Source organism: Siphateles boraxobius, unplaced genomic scaffold (genome assembly GCF_051911475.1).
Source record: "Siphateles boraxobius isolate OS27281-9 unplaced genomic scaffold, OSU_SipBor_1 92, whole genome shotgun sequence".
NCBI lineage: Eukaryota > Metazoa > Chordata > Actinopteri > Cypriniformes > Leuciscidae > Siphateles > Siphateles boraxobius.
In genome coordinates, this window is record NW_027509222.1 from 3,561,476 (window position 1) to 3,578,242 (window position 16,767).

At 42.4% G+C, this 16,767-nt stretch overlaps 1 protein-coding gene across 1 annotated transcript; it reads left to right on the plus strand.

Moving 5' to 3' along the window:
* Window positions 1–5,241: 5,241 nt before the first annotated feature.
* LOC143733249 (uncharacterized) lies at window positions 5,242–6,819 on the plus strand. Its single transcript, XM_077224879.1, has 2 exons — window positions 5,242–5,349; window positions 6,185–6,819. Exons 1-2 carry the CDS (start codon window positions 5,243–5,245, stop codon window positions 6,798–6,800), a joined length of 723 nt encoding a protein of 240 aa, XP_077080994.1. The 5' UTR covers window position 5,242; the 3' UTR covers window positions 6,801–6,819.
* Window positions 6,820–16,767: the final 9,948 nt, after the last annotated feature.

Sequence of the window (16,767 nt, forward strand, 5' to 3'; positions counted from 1 at the left end):
CATCTCGTCTGAGGGAATGCGTGTGGACCCTGAGAAGGTTAAGGCTGTGGTAGAACGGCCAAGTCCAGATTCCTGTAAGGCCCTGCAGAGGTTTCTGGGGTTCACCAATTTCTATCAACGTTTTATTCGTAATTTCAGCCAACTACCCGCACCTCTGACTGCCTTGACCTCGCCGAGTACTCCGTTCAGGTGATCAGATACAGCCGAGGCTGTATTTGCTAAACTCAAGAGCCGCTTTGTTTCAGCTCCCATCCTCGTTGCCCCTGATTATTCACGGCAGTTCGTGGTGGAGGTCGATGCGTCAGAGGTGGGGGTAGGAGCAGTCCTGTCCCGGCGTTCTCCCACAGACGACAGGATGCATCCTTGTGCGTTTTTTTCTCATCGCTTGTCCTCAGCTGAACGGAATTACGACATTGGTAACAGGGAGTTGTTGGCAGTCAAGTTAGCCTTGGAGGAATGGCGTCATTGGTTAGAGGGCTCGGGGGTACCCTTTATAGTCTGGACTGATCACAAGAATTTAGAGTACATCAGAACTGCCAAAAGATTGAACTCCAGGCTGGCTCGGTGGGCACTTTTTTTCGGTCGTTTTGATTTTTCTCTCTCGTTCCGCCCGGGGTCCAAAAACATCAAACCCGTCTCTTTATCTCGCATTTTTGATCCTTCCGAACGCCCGTCTACTGCCGAGTGCATTTTACCGGAGAGTCTATTTGTCTCCACACTCATATGGGAGGTCGAATCGAAGGTCAAGACGGCCTTAGAAGGGGTAACGCCTCCGCCCGGTTGCCCACCGAATCGCTTATTCGTGCCGGAGGGATTAAGGTCTGACGTCATTCAGTGGGGTCATTGCTCCAACGTAGCTTGTCATCCAGGAGTTTATCGTACTAAATTTCTAGTCAAGCAACGATTCTGGTGGCCACTTATGGCTCGTGACATTCACAGTTTTGTTTTGGCTTGCTCGGTTTGTGCCACTGGTAAAACTTCCAATCGACCCCCAGATGGGCTCCTTCAACCGCTGCCAGTCCCTTCGAGACCCTGGTCCCATATCGCTCTCGATTTCATTACCACCCTCCCAGGGTAACACAGTCGTTTTGACCGTGCTGGACTGGTTCTCGAAGGCGGCTCATTTTATTCCCTTACCCAAATTACCCTCAGCTAAGGAGACAGCGTTGGCAGTCATTGACCACGACTTTCGTTTACATGGCCTCCCGATGGATGTGGTCTCTGACAGAGGACCCCAGTTTGTGTCCGAATTTTGGCAAGAATTTTGTAAATTACTGGGAGCGTCGGTTAGTTTATCCTCAGGGTTTCATCCCCAGAGCAATGGACAAACCGAGAGAGCCAACCAAGATCTGGAAAGGGTGTTGCGATGTTTAGTTTCCAAGAATCCTTCCTCATGGAGCCAACAACTTTCCATGGTGGAGTACGCCCACAACACGTTACCAGTGTCAGCTACGAGCCTATCTCCGTTTGAATGTAGTTTAGGTTACCAGCCACCTATTTTTCCCAGCCTGGAAACCGAGGTCGCAGTTCCCTCCGCCCACGCCTTAATCCAGAGGTGTCACCGCACTTGGACTAGAGCCCGCGAGACTTTACTCCAAGTGGGGGCGCGCACCAAGGCTAAGGCCGATCGCCACTGGTCAAAGCCTCCCATATACGTAGTCGGTCAAAAAGTGTGGCTTTCTAATAAGAACATTCCTCTCCGTTCCGTCTCTAATAAGCTTGCTCCCAAATTTATTGGCCCGTTCTCTGTCACCAAGATCATTAGTCCGGTGGCAGTCCGCCTTAGTTTACCTCCAGCGTACAGGAGAGTACACCCCGTTTTTCATTGCTTCCTTCTCGTCTCGTGTTGTTGTTGTTGCATGAAAGCACGTGTGTTGTGGGCGTGATTGAGTGTCATTCCTTGATTCGCTCCAGCTGATCATCATATCATCACCAGCTGCAGACGATCTCATTTCACTATATATTCTCACAGTTTTCTCATCTCCTTTGTCAGATCGTTGTTGGATGTGTCGGTGTTCCAGTCTTGTGTTCCTGAGTCTCTCGTCGTGTGATCCTGTGAAGTTTGTCTTGATTGTGGATTATCGTCGGTTGTGGTTTATCACCGCTTGTGGATTGTTCTTCGTCTGTCTTCACCGCACCACTTGGGATTCACCACGCTGACCATCGAGGTCCCTGTGTCACCATTTCCACGCCTGTGTCTTGCTGTTTGGACTTCCTTATCATTAAATAAAGAGTTATATACCTGCTATTGCTTCCTGTGATCCGTTGAGTCATGACAGTTCTGGCCTGGGATGGGAAAGGAAATAGAGAACATTGTTAGTAAATGCTCAATCTGCCTTACGTATTGCCCCTCCAACACCAAAGAGCCCATAATCAGTCACAAAATCCCAGATAGGCCAAGGAGAGTAGTGGCTACCAATTTGTTCACCGGGAGCAATGAGTACTATTTTGTGACAGTTGGGTATTACAGCATATATTTTGAGCTGGATGAGCTCAGCAGCACAACCTCCTCTGCTGTGATAAACAAACTAAAAGCTGCTTTTGCACGACATGGCATCCCAGAGGCTGCCGTCTCAGACATGCTCCCAGTACAGTTTTCGTCATTTTTAAAAAGAGTACATTTCAAACACTGACAGATCGTATTATGTGCGTACTGCTGATGGACAGGAATATCAACAAAACAGAAGCCACCTCCTGGACCTGGATCCTCAGAACAATTCTGACATAGCCTTAGGGCACAAAGGTGCTGAGCTATGTGCAACAAAAATCAACAGTGACATTTTACACACACCTGACCACACTGATGATCTGCCCAAATCCACCACTTACTGAACCAGATATGGATGCCAGATAAAGTCCAGAGGCATTCTTGATCTGTGATTGTACAAGGGTGTAGGCGGATTGCTGCCCTTTCAAAAAAAAAAAAAAAATGTTTAAGGCACAAGTGTACAAAAGATCCTCAGAACAGTTCTGACATAGCTTTACGGCACGATGGGGCTGAGCTATGTGCAACACCAATCAACTATGACATATACACACACCTGACCATACTGATGATCTGCCCAAATCCACCACTTACAGAACCAGATATGGATGCCAGATAAAGTCTAGAGTCATTCTGGATCTGTACAAGGGTGTGGCGGATTGCTGCCCTTTCAAAAAATAAATAAAAAAAATCACACAATGTTCAATACAGTTTATATGTTTTGCATATGTGACAATCCATGTATATTTGAATATACACAGTATGCTATTACTTCAGTCTAATAATCTATTAGCGTTCTAGTTTGTGCATGTGACTTTTGAAAACTGAATATTTCCTTTCACTTAATATTATATGCAGTATTTTGTCTTTATATTTTGTTTATTCCAAAATAAGGGGGATGTAGTATTCTTACGTTCTGCCAAGGGCGGATGGTGTATAGGGGCGACTTTTGGGGATGCACTACTAACTGGGAGAAAGAGGATTTTAACAAATTTAAGTTTTTTTTAACAAATTCTATCACAGCAAAAGTAGTTTTCAGTGTTCTAGACATATTATCTGTCATTGTCCAATCAGATTCGTCAGATTCAACTCACTTTTCAAATGGTCGAGCCCGCGACTCCGCCTCCCTGGGCGAATTCTTTGACGTGGAAAATCGCCCAAGCAATCTCCCATTGACTCTCATGTTAAAACTTTTTTTTTTTTTCGGAAAATGAGCCTTCAATGCATTTTCAATGAGGATTTGGGACTCGCACTTACGTGCTTGCGTCATACGTAACTGAGCAAAGAGAGCGAACGGGATATCATCGATCAAGTCACTTGCTACTTTCAAGATGGATGCTAATGTTTGTAATTCCGTTGCGTCTCTGAAAGAAGTTCCTTTTTGTCGACGATCCAATTCAGACAAATTGGCATTAAAACAATCAGGACCTTCAAGACCAAAATTAATTATTAAACAAATTTCTATAAAGGCTGCAAAGTCCTACACCCCGAGGATTTTCAACAAATTGGTATGTGAAAAAAAGCTGGCTAGCAGGTTGTGAAGAAGCTAACGCTGTCTTCTGCCACCCCTGCCTACTCTTCCACCCTAACACCCTGACGACAGACAGCGCTGCTTGGGTTTTGACTGGTGTTACAGATATGCACCATCTGTCTGAGAAAATCAAGAAGCATGAGATGTCAAAGATCCACATGGATAGCTGCTTGAGATTTGTGATTATTGGGAGGGTGAACATTGCCACTCAACTGAATGAGGGATACAGGCTAGCTGTTCGTCGCCAGAACGATGAGGTGAGCAAGAACCGACACATCCTCAACCGGCTCATCCAATGTGTGAAGCTTTGCGGAGTGTTCGAGTTGGCTTTGCGAGGCAAGGATGAGACAGAGGGTTCCACAAACCCAGGTATTTTCTTGGATCCAATTCTTGGATTGGTGGACTTCGTGGCAGAGTTAGATTAAGTTTTTGATGAGCACCTGAAAAACGCCACGGTGTTCAAGGGCACATCCAAGACGGTGCAGAACGAGCTTTTAGAATGTATGCTAGCGGGCCGCGCGGTAAAGGATTGTGGAGGAGGTCAAGTCAGCTAGCTATCTGGCCATCCAAGCGGATGAAACTACGGACGTCTCCACGCAGACACAGCTGGTTCTTTTGCTTAGATACATTGATGACAACCATGCAGTGCAGGAACGTTTTTTTGAGTTTATTCCCATCTTGGATTCAACGTCAGTTTCAATTGCCAGTGTACTTTTGGAAAGACTGAACCAGCTTTTGACCGACGACAACGACAAAATGAAACTCGTTGCACAAGCTTACGATGGTGCCAGTGTGATGAGGGGAGAGAAGGCTGGTGTGCAGCAAAAGGTGCGTGAACATTTTAAGAATGCCCATTATGTGCACTGCTATGCACATCAGCTTAATTTGATCATGCAGCAAGCTACCTCCCACATTCAAAAAGTTAACGTTTTCTTTTCCGTTCTGAGCGGTATTGCGTCTTTCTTTTCCCGGTCACCGAAACGGTGCAGCGTTCTGGACAAGATTGTTTCACGAAGACTGCCCAGAGCTTCATCTACAAGGTGGAATTTTAACAGCAGGATCATCAACACTGTGTACGAGAACCAAGATGACCTCCTTGAATGTTTTGAAGCCATCAAGACGGGTTCATAAGGTCCATTTGACCAGCTCAGCGTGAGAGAGGCATCTGGCTACGTGAGGATGCTACAGGACGAAGATTTTTTTATTTTTGTTTTTTTCACAAAATCATGCCCCACGTCGACATTCTGTACCAGAAGCTCCAAAAGAAGGACATTGATGCAGTCTTCATCAAAAGGGCCCTCGAGAGCTTCACAAGCAGTGTGCAGACCATTAGGTAAGATAACATTTATATTATTTGATCCTTCTCAAAGCAGAGCTTTGTTATGAGAACAGATTCATGAAAGTAGTATTTGTGTTCTTTTATTATAATATATGTTATTTTTTATAATATATTGCCAGTGGTGTAATCTAGCTTGTTTTACTCTGTGCTGGACTTCCTGGTTAGGTGAGGCACAATGGATAGCTTAAAAAACAGTGTTTAACAATAACATTATGCACCCATGCCCATTTTAACCCTCTGATGGTCTTCAAAAAAAGTGACACTCGTGGTCTTTGGGTCTATTTGACAATAACATTTAATTTTGTAACAGAACAATATATTTGAACAAATATAATTTTACTCTGTTTTTTAATGTTTTTACTCAAAATTTGTAATAGAAATTTAAAAAATATCATAAATCCTCCAAAAACTGTACAAATGTTGAGTAAAAACATTAATAAACAGAGTAAAATTATATTTGTAAAAAAAAAAAAAAAAAAAAAAAAAAATTATTGTTCTGTTACAAAATTAAATGTTATTGTCTGGGGTCCAATAGACCCCAAAGACCACGAGTGTCACTATTTTTGTCACACCTACATAAAAACAGATTTTTTTTTTTTTTTTGGTAGATCTAGAAAGTGTTGAGAGCCGTAGGAAGTTTCATACCATTTGGAAAAAGAGAACATTTTTTTTAATTTAAGCAAAAGTCATTTGGGGTCTAATGGACCCTGAAGACCATCAGTGGGTATACTGACATCTTTGTACTGGATAAAGTGTGAACATGTGCATCACGTAGACTACAGTACTGTACACAGCCTAACAAACACATTATTGATTTGTTTGCATTCAGAGACTCTGACCAGCTGCATGAGCCATCAGGAACCGACAGACCAAGGACGGCTTTGACAGAAGAGGCGAAGCAGAGGCTGTCTGAAGAGGTCTGCGACACCATCCTGGCTCACACCAAAGCGAGGTTCTCTTTCACTGGCCACCTTGTGAGTGCTACCTTAGTACAGGGAGATATGTTTGAAAGGCACTGCCATTCATTTCCTGCTGAGGCTCTGAATGCCACTGTGAAGGCATATCCCACGCTGAACAAGGCAAAGCTCAAGACGGAACTGTCTCTGATCTATGAGAATCCTGAATTCAAGGCTTGCTGTGGTGCACTGGCACTGTACCAGGTTATCATGAGCTACAACCTCCAGGACACATTCTCTGAGACTGTGAGTTTGTTGAACATTCTCATAACTACTCCCATGACAACAGCTGAAGCTGAGAGATGTTTCCCAACTTTGAAAAGAATTAAGACATTCCTAAGAAAAACATTGGGCCAGGAATGTCTGAATGCACTTGCCATGCTCTCCATGGAGAGGGAACTAGTACTCAAAATGCATGATTTCAATGAGAAAGTCATTGACCGCTTTGCTGTACTGAAAGAGAGACGTGCAACATTTCAGTACAAGTAATTTAATCTCTCTCTCTCTCTCTCTCTCTCTCTCTCTCTCTCTCTCTCTCTCTCTCTCTCTCTCTCTCTCTCTCTCTCTCTCTCTATCTGTCCCCCACCCCCCTTACCGTGAGGATGGACACTGGGTTACAGCGGCCCTCACAACCCCCCCACCCCCCTATCCCGTGAGGATGGACACTGGGTTATAGCGGCCCTCACAACCCCACACCACCACCCAACCCCTTTCAAGTGTGCATATTGTATATAGTTCTCTGCAAACCTATGGTGGCATCATGCCTTCAGTGTGTCTTGAACAACCACACATAAAAGGTTGCACATATTATACTGGTATTTTATCGTATTTGACTGTATTTGCATCCTTGACTGTAGATAGATTTATGAGTGAAGTTACCAACACAATAGACTGGCCATAACACACTCACCCATTTTAGAATCACATTCTCTCTCTCTCTCTCTCTCTCTCTCTCTCTCTCTCTCTCTCTCTCTCTCTCTCTCTCTCACTCACACTTTCTCACAAACACGCATACAGACCCAGAGAGAGAATGTTTACTAAGTGTATAATTCTCAATTTCTATTGATGTGTTTGCACTTTTCAATGCTGCGCTGATCGTAATGGGAATGAGAACAGGTACATCCTCAGGTTTCTTTGTCCTCCTAGCCATACTATGTGTGTGTGTGTGACAAGTTCTCTCTCTTTCTGTGAGAGAGAAAAACGTCATGCAATGTAAGTGTTGTGTGCTTTCCTCCTGTGATGACAAAGCACAGGGGGAATTACTCTAGTCGGTCACTCGTGCAGATTACAGATTACACTGGCCACAGAAACAGGAGACCCCCAAACATATAAAGTTAGCCTCCTTGACGAGTTAACTTGTTCATAAAAAATATACATCGTGTGTCTTTGTGCCCTCGATGTTGACCCTTTAGACTATCGCAGGTGCAAAGGTACACAGTTATACGATGCTGCCTCAGATCAGAGAGACGCTCGTGAGCTATCTCTCCCCTGGGAGCCAGGGGCGTGTCTAGAAGGGGGGCACGGGGTGGCACTGGCCCCCCCTGAAAGATGATTGGCCACCCCTGGTGCCCCCCCAACATCATTGTGCTAGATTTACTGTCAACCTGACAATGCCCAACGCCATTGGATCAGAGCGCTGTCAATCACTGCTTGATTTGCGATTCGCAAAGCGGAATCACAGGTCCGCGTTTTTCAAACAGTAGGAGAGAGAGAAACACCTCGACACGTCACTGTTTATGGTATATACACACTCAATTACAGTATATATTTTGAAATATCGCACCATATGTTGGTCTGATTACTTTCATGTGTGACTGATCAAGCCAGTAACGTTAGATTAGCTAACGTAACTTCGGCAGATGACTTGTCAGTGTTATTCCGCGGCAGCGCGTCTATATAAATATAAAATAGATGCATGGGTCATTCCTGGTATGCGGTGACTTTCCTGTCCCAATGATTTATTTACTCATATTTTCTCTAAAATTAGTCACATATTTATAATAAATGGCTTAAATTGTAGATTTAAGTATTCTTTACCATTTAATCAGATATAATAGACATTAAAAATACTACTTTGTATTTTACACAATTTTAATTGATGTATGCATTCAATTATATCATGTCCTCAGTGCACAGTAATCAACTTCTGCAAGAAATATAAACCATGAAATGACAAAAAACTCAAAATATTTTTAAATTATGTTATAGACTAGGCTAAATTGCCTCTAATCATACATATAAATCATGTGGAAATATAGGTCTTTTTCTTTGAAATTTTCTTCAATTACTGCGTCCCTGAAGTCATCTTCCACCCTGTTAGTATGTACTTTTTGCCTTCCAAATCCGACTGCAATTTCCTTGAGACCATTTTCAAGAAGTGACTTCATTCCTTTTACCTGCTGGAATTCAACTGTACAAACTGAGGTAAGCTTCAGCTCTCACTCCTAACTTTTTTTTTAGTTTTTGAAATGTTATCCTGCTTGTCCGACCTTTAAAGTTCCACCATGTTAGGCTATGTTATGGAGAATGTTTGTCCTATCAAAAAGATGTAAAAACAAATCTGACATAGTTATAAAAGTTCTGTTCATCTGTAGAAGGTTAGCTAGCTAAATGTTGATCACTCAAAGAGCTATGGCTAACTTAGTTCAGAATTTTCCACCCTGTTAGATCTATAAACCTAAGTGTGGAATGTTAAACATATTCGATTCATCAAAAATTGTTTTGGTTGTTTCAAGAAGAAGAAAAAATCTAAGATGGCATAAGGGACATATACTATGCAATAAAAGCTCATTATTGTTTAACATTTACATTATTAACATGTTGTGATATACGTATATGCCCTAACAGGGTGGAATATTTTTATGGACAGTGTCTGAACAATCTACCAATAATTATTATTATTATAGAGTCCCTGAGCTTGACCTATATGTCAAACATCAAACCTATATGTTAAACATGTCACTATTTTGATAGAATGCTAAAAACATGAAAATCATGCCATTTTTTCCCCAACATTTATGAAGCCAAAATGTCACCGCATACCAGGAATGACCCACATATTACTTAATCTTTTGTTTTAAAGACTAAAGGCACTATAATTACAACTCTGTGTAATTTATACTGAATGGGTTTTTGTTTATTTTTACACCGCAACAGGACATCCAAGGTTTCTTTAAGAAGAAACCATGTCAGAGACAGATTTCATGCAGAGAACGTTCGCCAACACACACACACACACACACACACACACACACACACACACACACACACACACACACACACACACACACACACACACACACACACACACACACACACACACACACACACACACACACACACACACACACATTCAGTGTTTGTGTTGAGAATAAAGCATGTTAGATGACTAAATAATGCCTAGGTGATGTTTTTTATTTATTAGAACAAAACTGTGTGGTCCAATCCATGTATAATACAAAATGATTTTCAGGCTCTTGTTCAGTGCCACATTTAATACCATCTATATTATGTCACTGAGCATTGCAAAGATTTTTTTAAAATCGTGCTTAATATTTTCTAAACACGTATTTATTTCCATTGGAATTTTCTGATTTCCCATGGGCCCCCCCTGACTGGATCTTGGTCCCCCCTGTGCCCCCCCATTTATAAAATCCTGGAATCGCCCCTGCTGGGAGCGCATCATCAGAAGCATTTCACAGCGAGTCAGGCTGGTACTTCGCTGCACACCATGGCTGTATAACAGGCATACCAGGTGTCACAGTCCTCGTCTGCACCTGTCTGTCTTCGTCTGCACTACACTACCCAGTATCCTCCTTGTCTCCACACCTGAACTCACTCCCTCAATTACCCACCTGTTCCTCGTCTTAATCATCTGTGTCACCTGTCTTCACCTTGTTACGTTTGATTTTTACTCCTTTATTTAGTTGGCTTCTGTTCACTCTGTCTTTGTCGGTTCTTGCATTAATGTTACATGTGTTGGAGAGTATTTTTTGAGTTTACCTTTACCCGTCAGCCTGCCTGTACCTGTTTGTTGTTTTTGAATATTAGTAAATGTTGGAATTGAAGCCTCGTGACTCAGCCTTCTCCTTCAACCCCCACAACACCGTGACACCAGGCTGATCTGATTAAATATTTAAGCACAGCCTTTCATCCAGACTATGTGAACTTGTCTGATTGATATTTTGGCTGCATTTAATGCTGAAGAATTAAATGATGAATACTCAACTAATTTGAAAAAGATACTTAATATATTTTCTGTCTGTTCTTTAGGTACATGTAATGAAGTTAGATGTTATGGGAAGGAGGAGCCGGGAATCAGCAAACATTTAATGACTTTAATGACAATGACCCTAACAAATAAACACAAAATGAAAGTAAAGACAGCAGCCCCTCAACTGCTGTCACATACAATAAAACATAAAAAAACACAACATGAGTCCAGGTCTGTTCCTCTCTCGTCCCTCACTATCATCACTCCTCCTTTTATGCTTCCATTCCTCCGTGAGAGATCAGAGTCCGGTGCATCGCGCAGGTGTTGCTCATCATCAAATCACGCCTCGCGCCGTTCTCTCATGCTCCTCTACCTCGTCCTGCTCACTACAGCGCATTTAATTCTGAAGAATAAATAGTGAAATAGCCATCAAATAATTTACTTTCAGCGCTCAGCCTCTGAGTGCTCCTCCTGTCATGATCAAGTTTGTGAGAAATTACTCGAGGTGGTGACTCGTGCAGTAGCCAGATTACCTCTAGACTGCTCCTTCTTGAGGACCTCCATGAAGTTGACTCGTTCATGGGGGAAACCTTATTCTTTGTGTCTTTTTGCCCTCAACATCAACTTATTTGACTATTGTGGGTGCAAGGGTGTGTGCTTGTAAGATGATGTCCCAGTCTGAAGAGACGCTCATGGGCTATCTCTTCCCTGGGAGCCAATCGTCACTTAAAAAGTCAGTGTTCCCAACCAAGTCATGCAGAATAACAGCCACGCTGGTGGGGAAAGCGTTTCAGTCAGCCAGTCGGGCTGGTGCTGCTCTGCACACCATGGCAGACATACCAGGGTGAAAGAAAGACTCAAAAGCAGAGTGTGGTAAGTCATTCTCCCCTTCTTAAAGACTGGTGCACAACAGCCTCAGAAAAGACCTGACACCAGGCCTATCATCTCAAAAAAGAAGTCCTAGTGGCTTTGCGCCCAGGTCTGTGGGGGTGGCCCCCCTCAGGACGGGGTGCGTAAAAATACATCAACCAGCTCCTTCCTGACACCCTCACGGAAACACTATAACATCACCGCCACCTCTGCCGATTCGGGGGGCAGCGGTTTACAGCAAAATGTTGAATATTCTGTGGCTTGCTGCTATCTCCCAGAACATTTAATAATTGAAAGGGGTTACATGACCGTAACCCTGTTCTCCGAAAAAGTGGGAACGAGATGCTGCACTTCATTACCGCACTGAGGATGCCCCAATACCGCTCTTCAGAAAAAGTGATACCTGAGGATGCACCTGTGGCACATCTAATTATAGCCTCTTACGAGCATACATTCCAACCAGCAGCCATATCACCCTGTAGCCCAAGACTGGTTGCCCACTGAAGCTAAGCAGGGCTGAGACTGGTTAGTACCTGGATGGGAGATCTCCTGAGAAAAAACAGGTTGCTGCTGGAAGAGGTGTTAGTGAGGCCAGCAGGGGGTGCTCACCCTGTGGTCTGTGTGGGTCCTTACGCCCCAGTAAAATGACACTATACTGTCAAAGAGCACCGTCCTCAGGATGAGATGTTAAATCAAGGTCCTGAATCTCTGTGGTCACAAAAAAGGCCCAATTTGCCTAGTGACCTCTGTCCATCATGGCCTCCTAATCATCAGAAAGTGTCCACCTTCACGTCTCTGTGTTCAGCTCCTCTCCACCTGCATGCGACAACTCACACCGAGCGGTTACATCCAGCCGCAGCCGATGTCCAACACACCTGATGTGTGACAATCACACCACATCCCTGTCCCAGATAGCAAGCAATCACTGAATCAATCTTGAGTCAATGTTGATGGGTCAAACGCTAATTGCATTGAATTAACATTACAAAGGGATGTCAATTTAATATAACTTTTGCACTTGCAATAATGTTGAAACAATGGTAAGATTTCAACAAAAATATATCAATGGTAATGCCATTGAATCTACATTACACTATGATTGATTCTACATCACTGCTGCTGAATTCAACATGGAAAATTAACAAATACAATCAATGGTAATGTCAGTGAAGCAACATTACACCATGATTGATTCCACATCACAGATGTTGAGTCAATATTGAAATAAACAAAAATAATCAATTGTAATGCCAGTTGAGGCAATTTATTTTATTTGACAGTTTAACAATCAATGACAAAAAGTAAACATTAAATAAACCTAAAATAAAAATAACGAAAAAAATAGCATTACTTTCAGAAGTCTAGTCTTTATAACTACCAAGTGGTCCAACAGTTCAGGTTTTAAAAATCTGGCTTGTATCAGACTACTGCCTCTTTGTCATGTCTGCTGGAAGAAATACAGGAAGCAAAAGCGAGTTAGTCTTTTAATAAAAGATTTGAGGAAACACAGTACAGCCGATGGTGAGTGACGCAGGGACTTTGATGGTCAGGATCCGTGATGAAGTGCAGTGAAGAGGTGACGAAGAACTGACGACCCAAAACCACACGACAACGAGGAAGACGACGACAAAGAACAGGAACACCAGGCGGAACAGGACACAGGAACACCAACAACGAGGACATTGAGACAACGATCTGACAATGATGAGGAAACAGCAGTAAGAATATATGGAGAATTGGGATTGATTACAGCTGGTGATGAGATGGTGATCAGCTGGAGCGGATCAGGAATGCCAATCATTCACGACCACACGCACATGCATTCATACAACAACATAAACACGAGACTAGAAGAGACCAGAGAATACATCTACCGTGACACTCTTTTCCTTTGGGTTCTCTGAAATCTGAAAAATAAATCATTAGGTTACGTAAGAGCAAATCAATTCAGTTGCACATTTAGTCACATTCAAGAATGTTAATATGCTAAACACAATATGATTCCTTTTTTAAATTGCTCAACACAAAATAATCTAACTATATTTATAATACTGTTATATTCTGTAAATATAATCTATTTATCTAAAATCTACTAACTCGTCAATGTCAAATGGAAGCAGTATGGCAAGGTGTCCAATCTTTCCAGTTTAGTTTTTCTCCAGCCCTAATTAACACACATGAAGCAGCTAATCAAGGTCATTAGGATCAATGAAAACCATGAGGCAGGTGTGTAGGAGCTATGGAGCAACAGAAGAGGTATAAACACATCTGAACTATGGACATTACTATAAATCTCAGTTAATTTTCCATGAAACTACATAGCATTCAAGTGACAAGTTTATAAAAGAGTGTAACAGTGGCTACCTTAAAGGATTAGTTCACCTCAAAATGAAAAATTCCTAATAAGTAGGAAGTACCGCCCCACTCGACCGTGCGAAGGAGGATAGTTCAAATTGTATTGGTCGCTTTGTAAACAATGGGGCGGTACTTCCGCCGCCGCCAGCAATCGAGCCTGACCTTTCAACGTGATGACGTAGTTCCCGGCGCGTTGCAGATCAGCTCAATCCGAACAATTGTAGTTAAAAAGTATATATATATATTTTGTTTTTTAAATGACCTATCGTTTCGCGAGATAAGACCCCCATCCTCAGCTGCGATCGTGCACAGTCCGTTAAAGCACTTCAAAGACCTTTGAAATTGCATTGATTTGGACTTCAAAACGCTGGTTGTCATTGAAGTCAATTATTTGAAGAAAAATCAAGAAATGTTTTCCTCAAAAATCTTATTTTCTCCTCCACTGAGGAAAGAAAGACATGGATATCTTGGATGGCATTGGGGTGAGTAAATTATTAGGAACTTTTCTTTTTGAGGTGAACTAATCCTCTAACTAGGAATTTAATTGAAAATGGATTCCTTAAAATAATTTTTACTAATTCGGGTGCCAGGCAGAATTAAATCCAGCAAAGTTAATAATTTAACCCAGAAGAACCACCAGTTACACAAACTTAGAGAGTTTTGCCACCAGTTACAAACTTCATAAAGTACAGAAACAACAAGGAATCAGGAACATCAGGAACAAGCGCTCTGCAGTCTGTGCCAAAAAGATCTGACAGCGTGACAAGAAATCCCTCTTTTGGTGCGGTAGTAAAATTAGCAAAACCAGTGTGCATTTGATTCTAGCTTGCCCACGACTCGGTGGCGGCTTCTATTGACTTTGGTACTTTCACTACAACTTGACACATCACTGTTACCTCTCGCTGCTCTTTTATTCACTTATTTCTGCTCATGATCCTCCATATTTTACTCCCCATTGGCTCTTGCATGTGTGAGAATTAAAACTGTGAGGTTCATCCCGAAAACGTCACAAGAGCATAGGGTTTTTTTTTTCCCAATGAAAGGTTCTTTAAAGCCACAGATTCACTGTATGTAGACCTTAATCTCTTTATATATCTCAATGGCTAAATTCACACTGTCAGTCCAAATCCAATTATTTGTGTATCCAATTGGAATCTGATGTAAAATTATTGACGTCCACATTGTGTATTGCACCTGTTCAGATCCGATTTGTGTGTCCATCCCAGCAAACAAATTTAGGTTCTGGGAACGTTCTGGGAACGTTAGTTTTTGGTTCCCAGAACGTTCCTAGAACTTTCCCTTAACGTTAGGGGAACGTTCCCGGAACGTTTTCCTTACGTTATAAAAATGGAACCTAAAAATAACCTACATGGAACGTTCCTATAACGTTCTTGTTTGGTTCCTAAAAAAATAACCTCATGGGACCATTCGGGAACGTTAGGGGAACGTTCTGTGTTTGCTGGGATGCAGCGCTTTTAGTTTTCCGGAATATCTGCATTGCTTTCTATTGCAATGATGTTGCGTTTGTAGGCATATGTCAAAAACAACAACAACAACAATTGCAACATGGAGTGGTTTGCAATAGAGATGTTGTCTTATTTCAATTTTACAACATGGAAATGTGTAGCCACTGCGCTGGACTATGCGTCTTCTGAGGCAGCGGCAGATCTGTAGGAGGCTGGTATGCACTGCTTTTTCCTGTGCTGTCGTCTCAGCCGGTTTCAAAATATGTCTCCATTATATTCTCATTTTCTGCTCAACCGGCACTTTGCATTAACACAGCATTGTTTCTGCAGCGACTTTCAACATGTTTCCTATAACAATGTCTGCTTTGTGTTTCAGTGGGAACAGGCTAAACTGAATGGAGACCAGTTACATTCCTCAAATTTAGTAGTAAAGTAGAACCAAAATGGGCGTTTAAAAAATCAGTGGCATTTTTCAAACTACAATTGGTATTTTTCAACCATTAGAAAGATAGATAGATAGATAGATAGATAGATAGATAGATACTTTATTAATCCGTTAGGGAAATTCAGGTTTACGAGAGCAGCAATTAAAACAAAGACAAAAATAATAAATTAAGCCCTCCTCACAGGGATGAGTTAAAAAGCCATATCGCTTGAGGGACAAACGACTTCTTCAGTCTGTCTGTGGAGCCGGCCAGAGAGAGCATCCTGTCGCTGAAGGTGCTCTTCTGTCTGACAATGTTATAGTGCAGTGGGTGAAAGGCATTGTCCAAGATGGAAGAAAATTTGCTAAGTATCCTCCCCTCTGCCACAGATGTTAAAGAGTCAAGTTTCATCCCCACCACAAAACCAGCCTTTCTCACCAGTTTATCCAGCCACATGGTGTCCCTGTGTTTTAATGCTGCTCCCCCAACATACCACAGAGTAGAAGAAGATGGTAGCGATGACCGTCTGATAAAACATCTGCAGTAGCTTCTGACAGATATTGAAGGACCTTAGCCTTCTCAGAAAATAAATTTGACTCTGTCCCTTCCCCATCTCCTTCGTTTTTGTAGTGTTGAGCTGTAGTTGGTTAAAGCTACACCACCTCACAAAGTCATCAATCAGAGTCCGATACCCCCCCTCATCTCCATTCTTAATACACCCCACAATTGCAGTGTCATCAGAATACTTCTGCATGTGACACAATTCTGTGTTGTACTTAAAATCTGAGGTGTCCAGTGTGAACAAGACCGGGGAGAGCACTGTCCCCTGTGGCACTCCTGTGCTGCTGACTACGCTCTCAGAGATGCAGTATCCTAGTCGAACATACTGCGATCTCTGAGTAAGACAGTCTGTAACCTACGTTATTAGTTTTAAGTCCACCATCCCTATCCAGGAAGGAAAAAGACCGGTGGAGCAGATAGAGGATGGCGTCATCCACCCCCACCCTCTCCTGATACGCAAAATGCAGAGGGTCGAGTGCGTGGCTGTCCTGTGGTCGAAGGTGGTGTAAGGAATTTAGCTCAGGTTTGGGGAATAAGTATTCAACAATTATTAATTTAGGATCAAC

Coding starts and splice junctions, on each gene's coding strand:
- LOC143733249 (XM_077224879.1), top strand. CDS start 5,243: ATGCCCCACGTCGACATTCTGTACCAGAAGCTCCAAAAGAAGGACATT. Junction 5,350..6,184: donor AGCAGTGTGCAGACCATTAG/GTAAGATAACAT, acceptor GTTTGCATTCAG/AGACTCTGACCAGCTGCATG.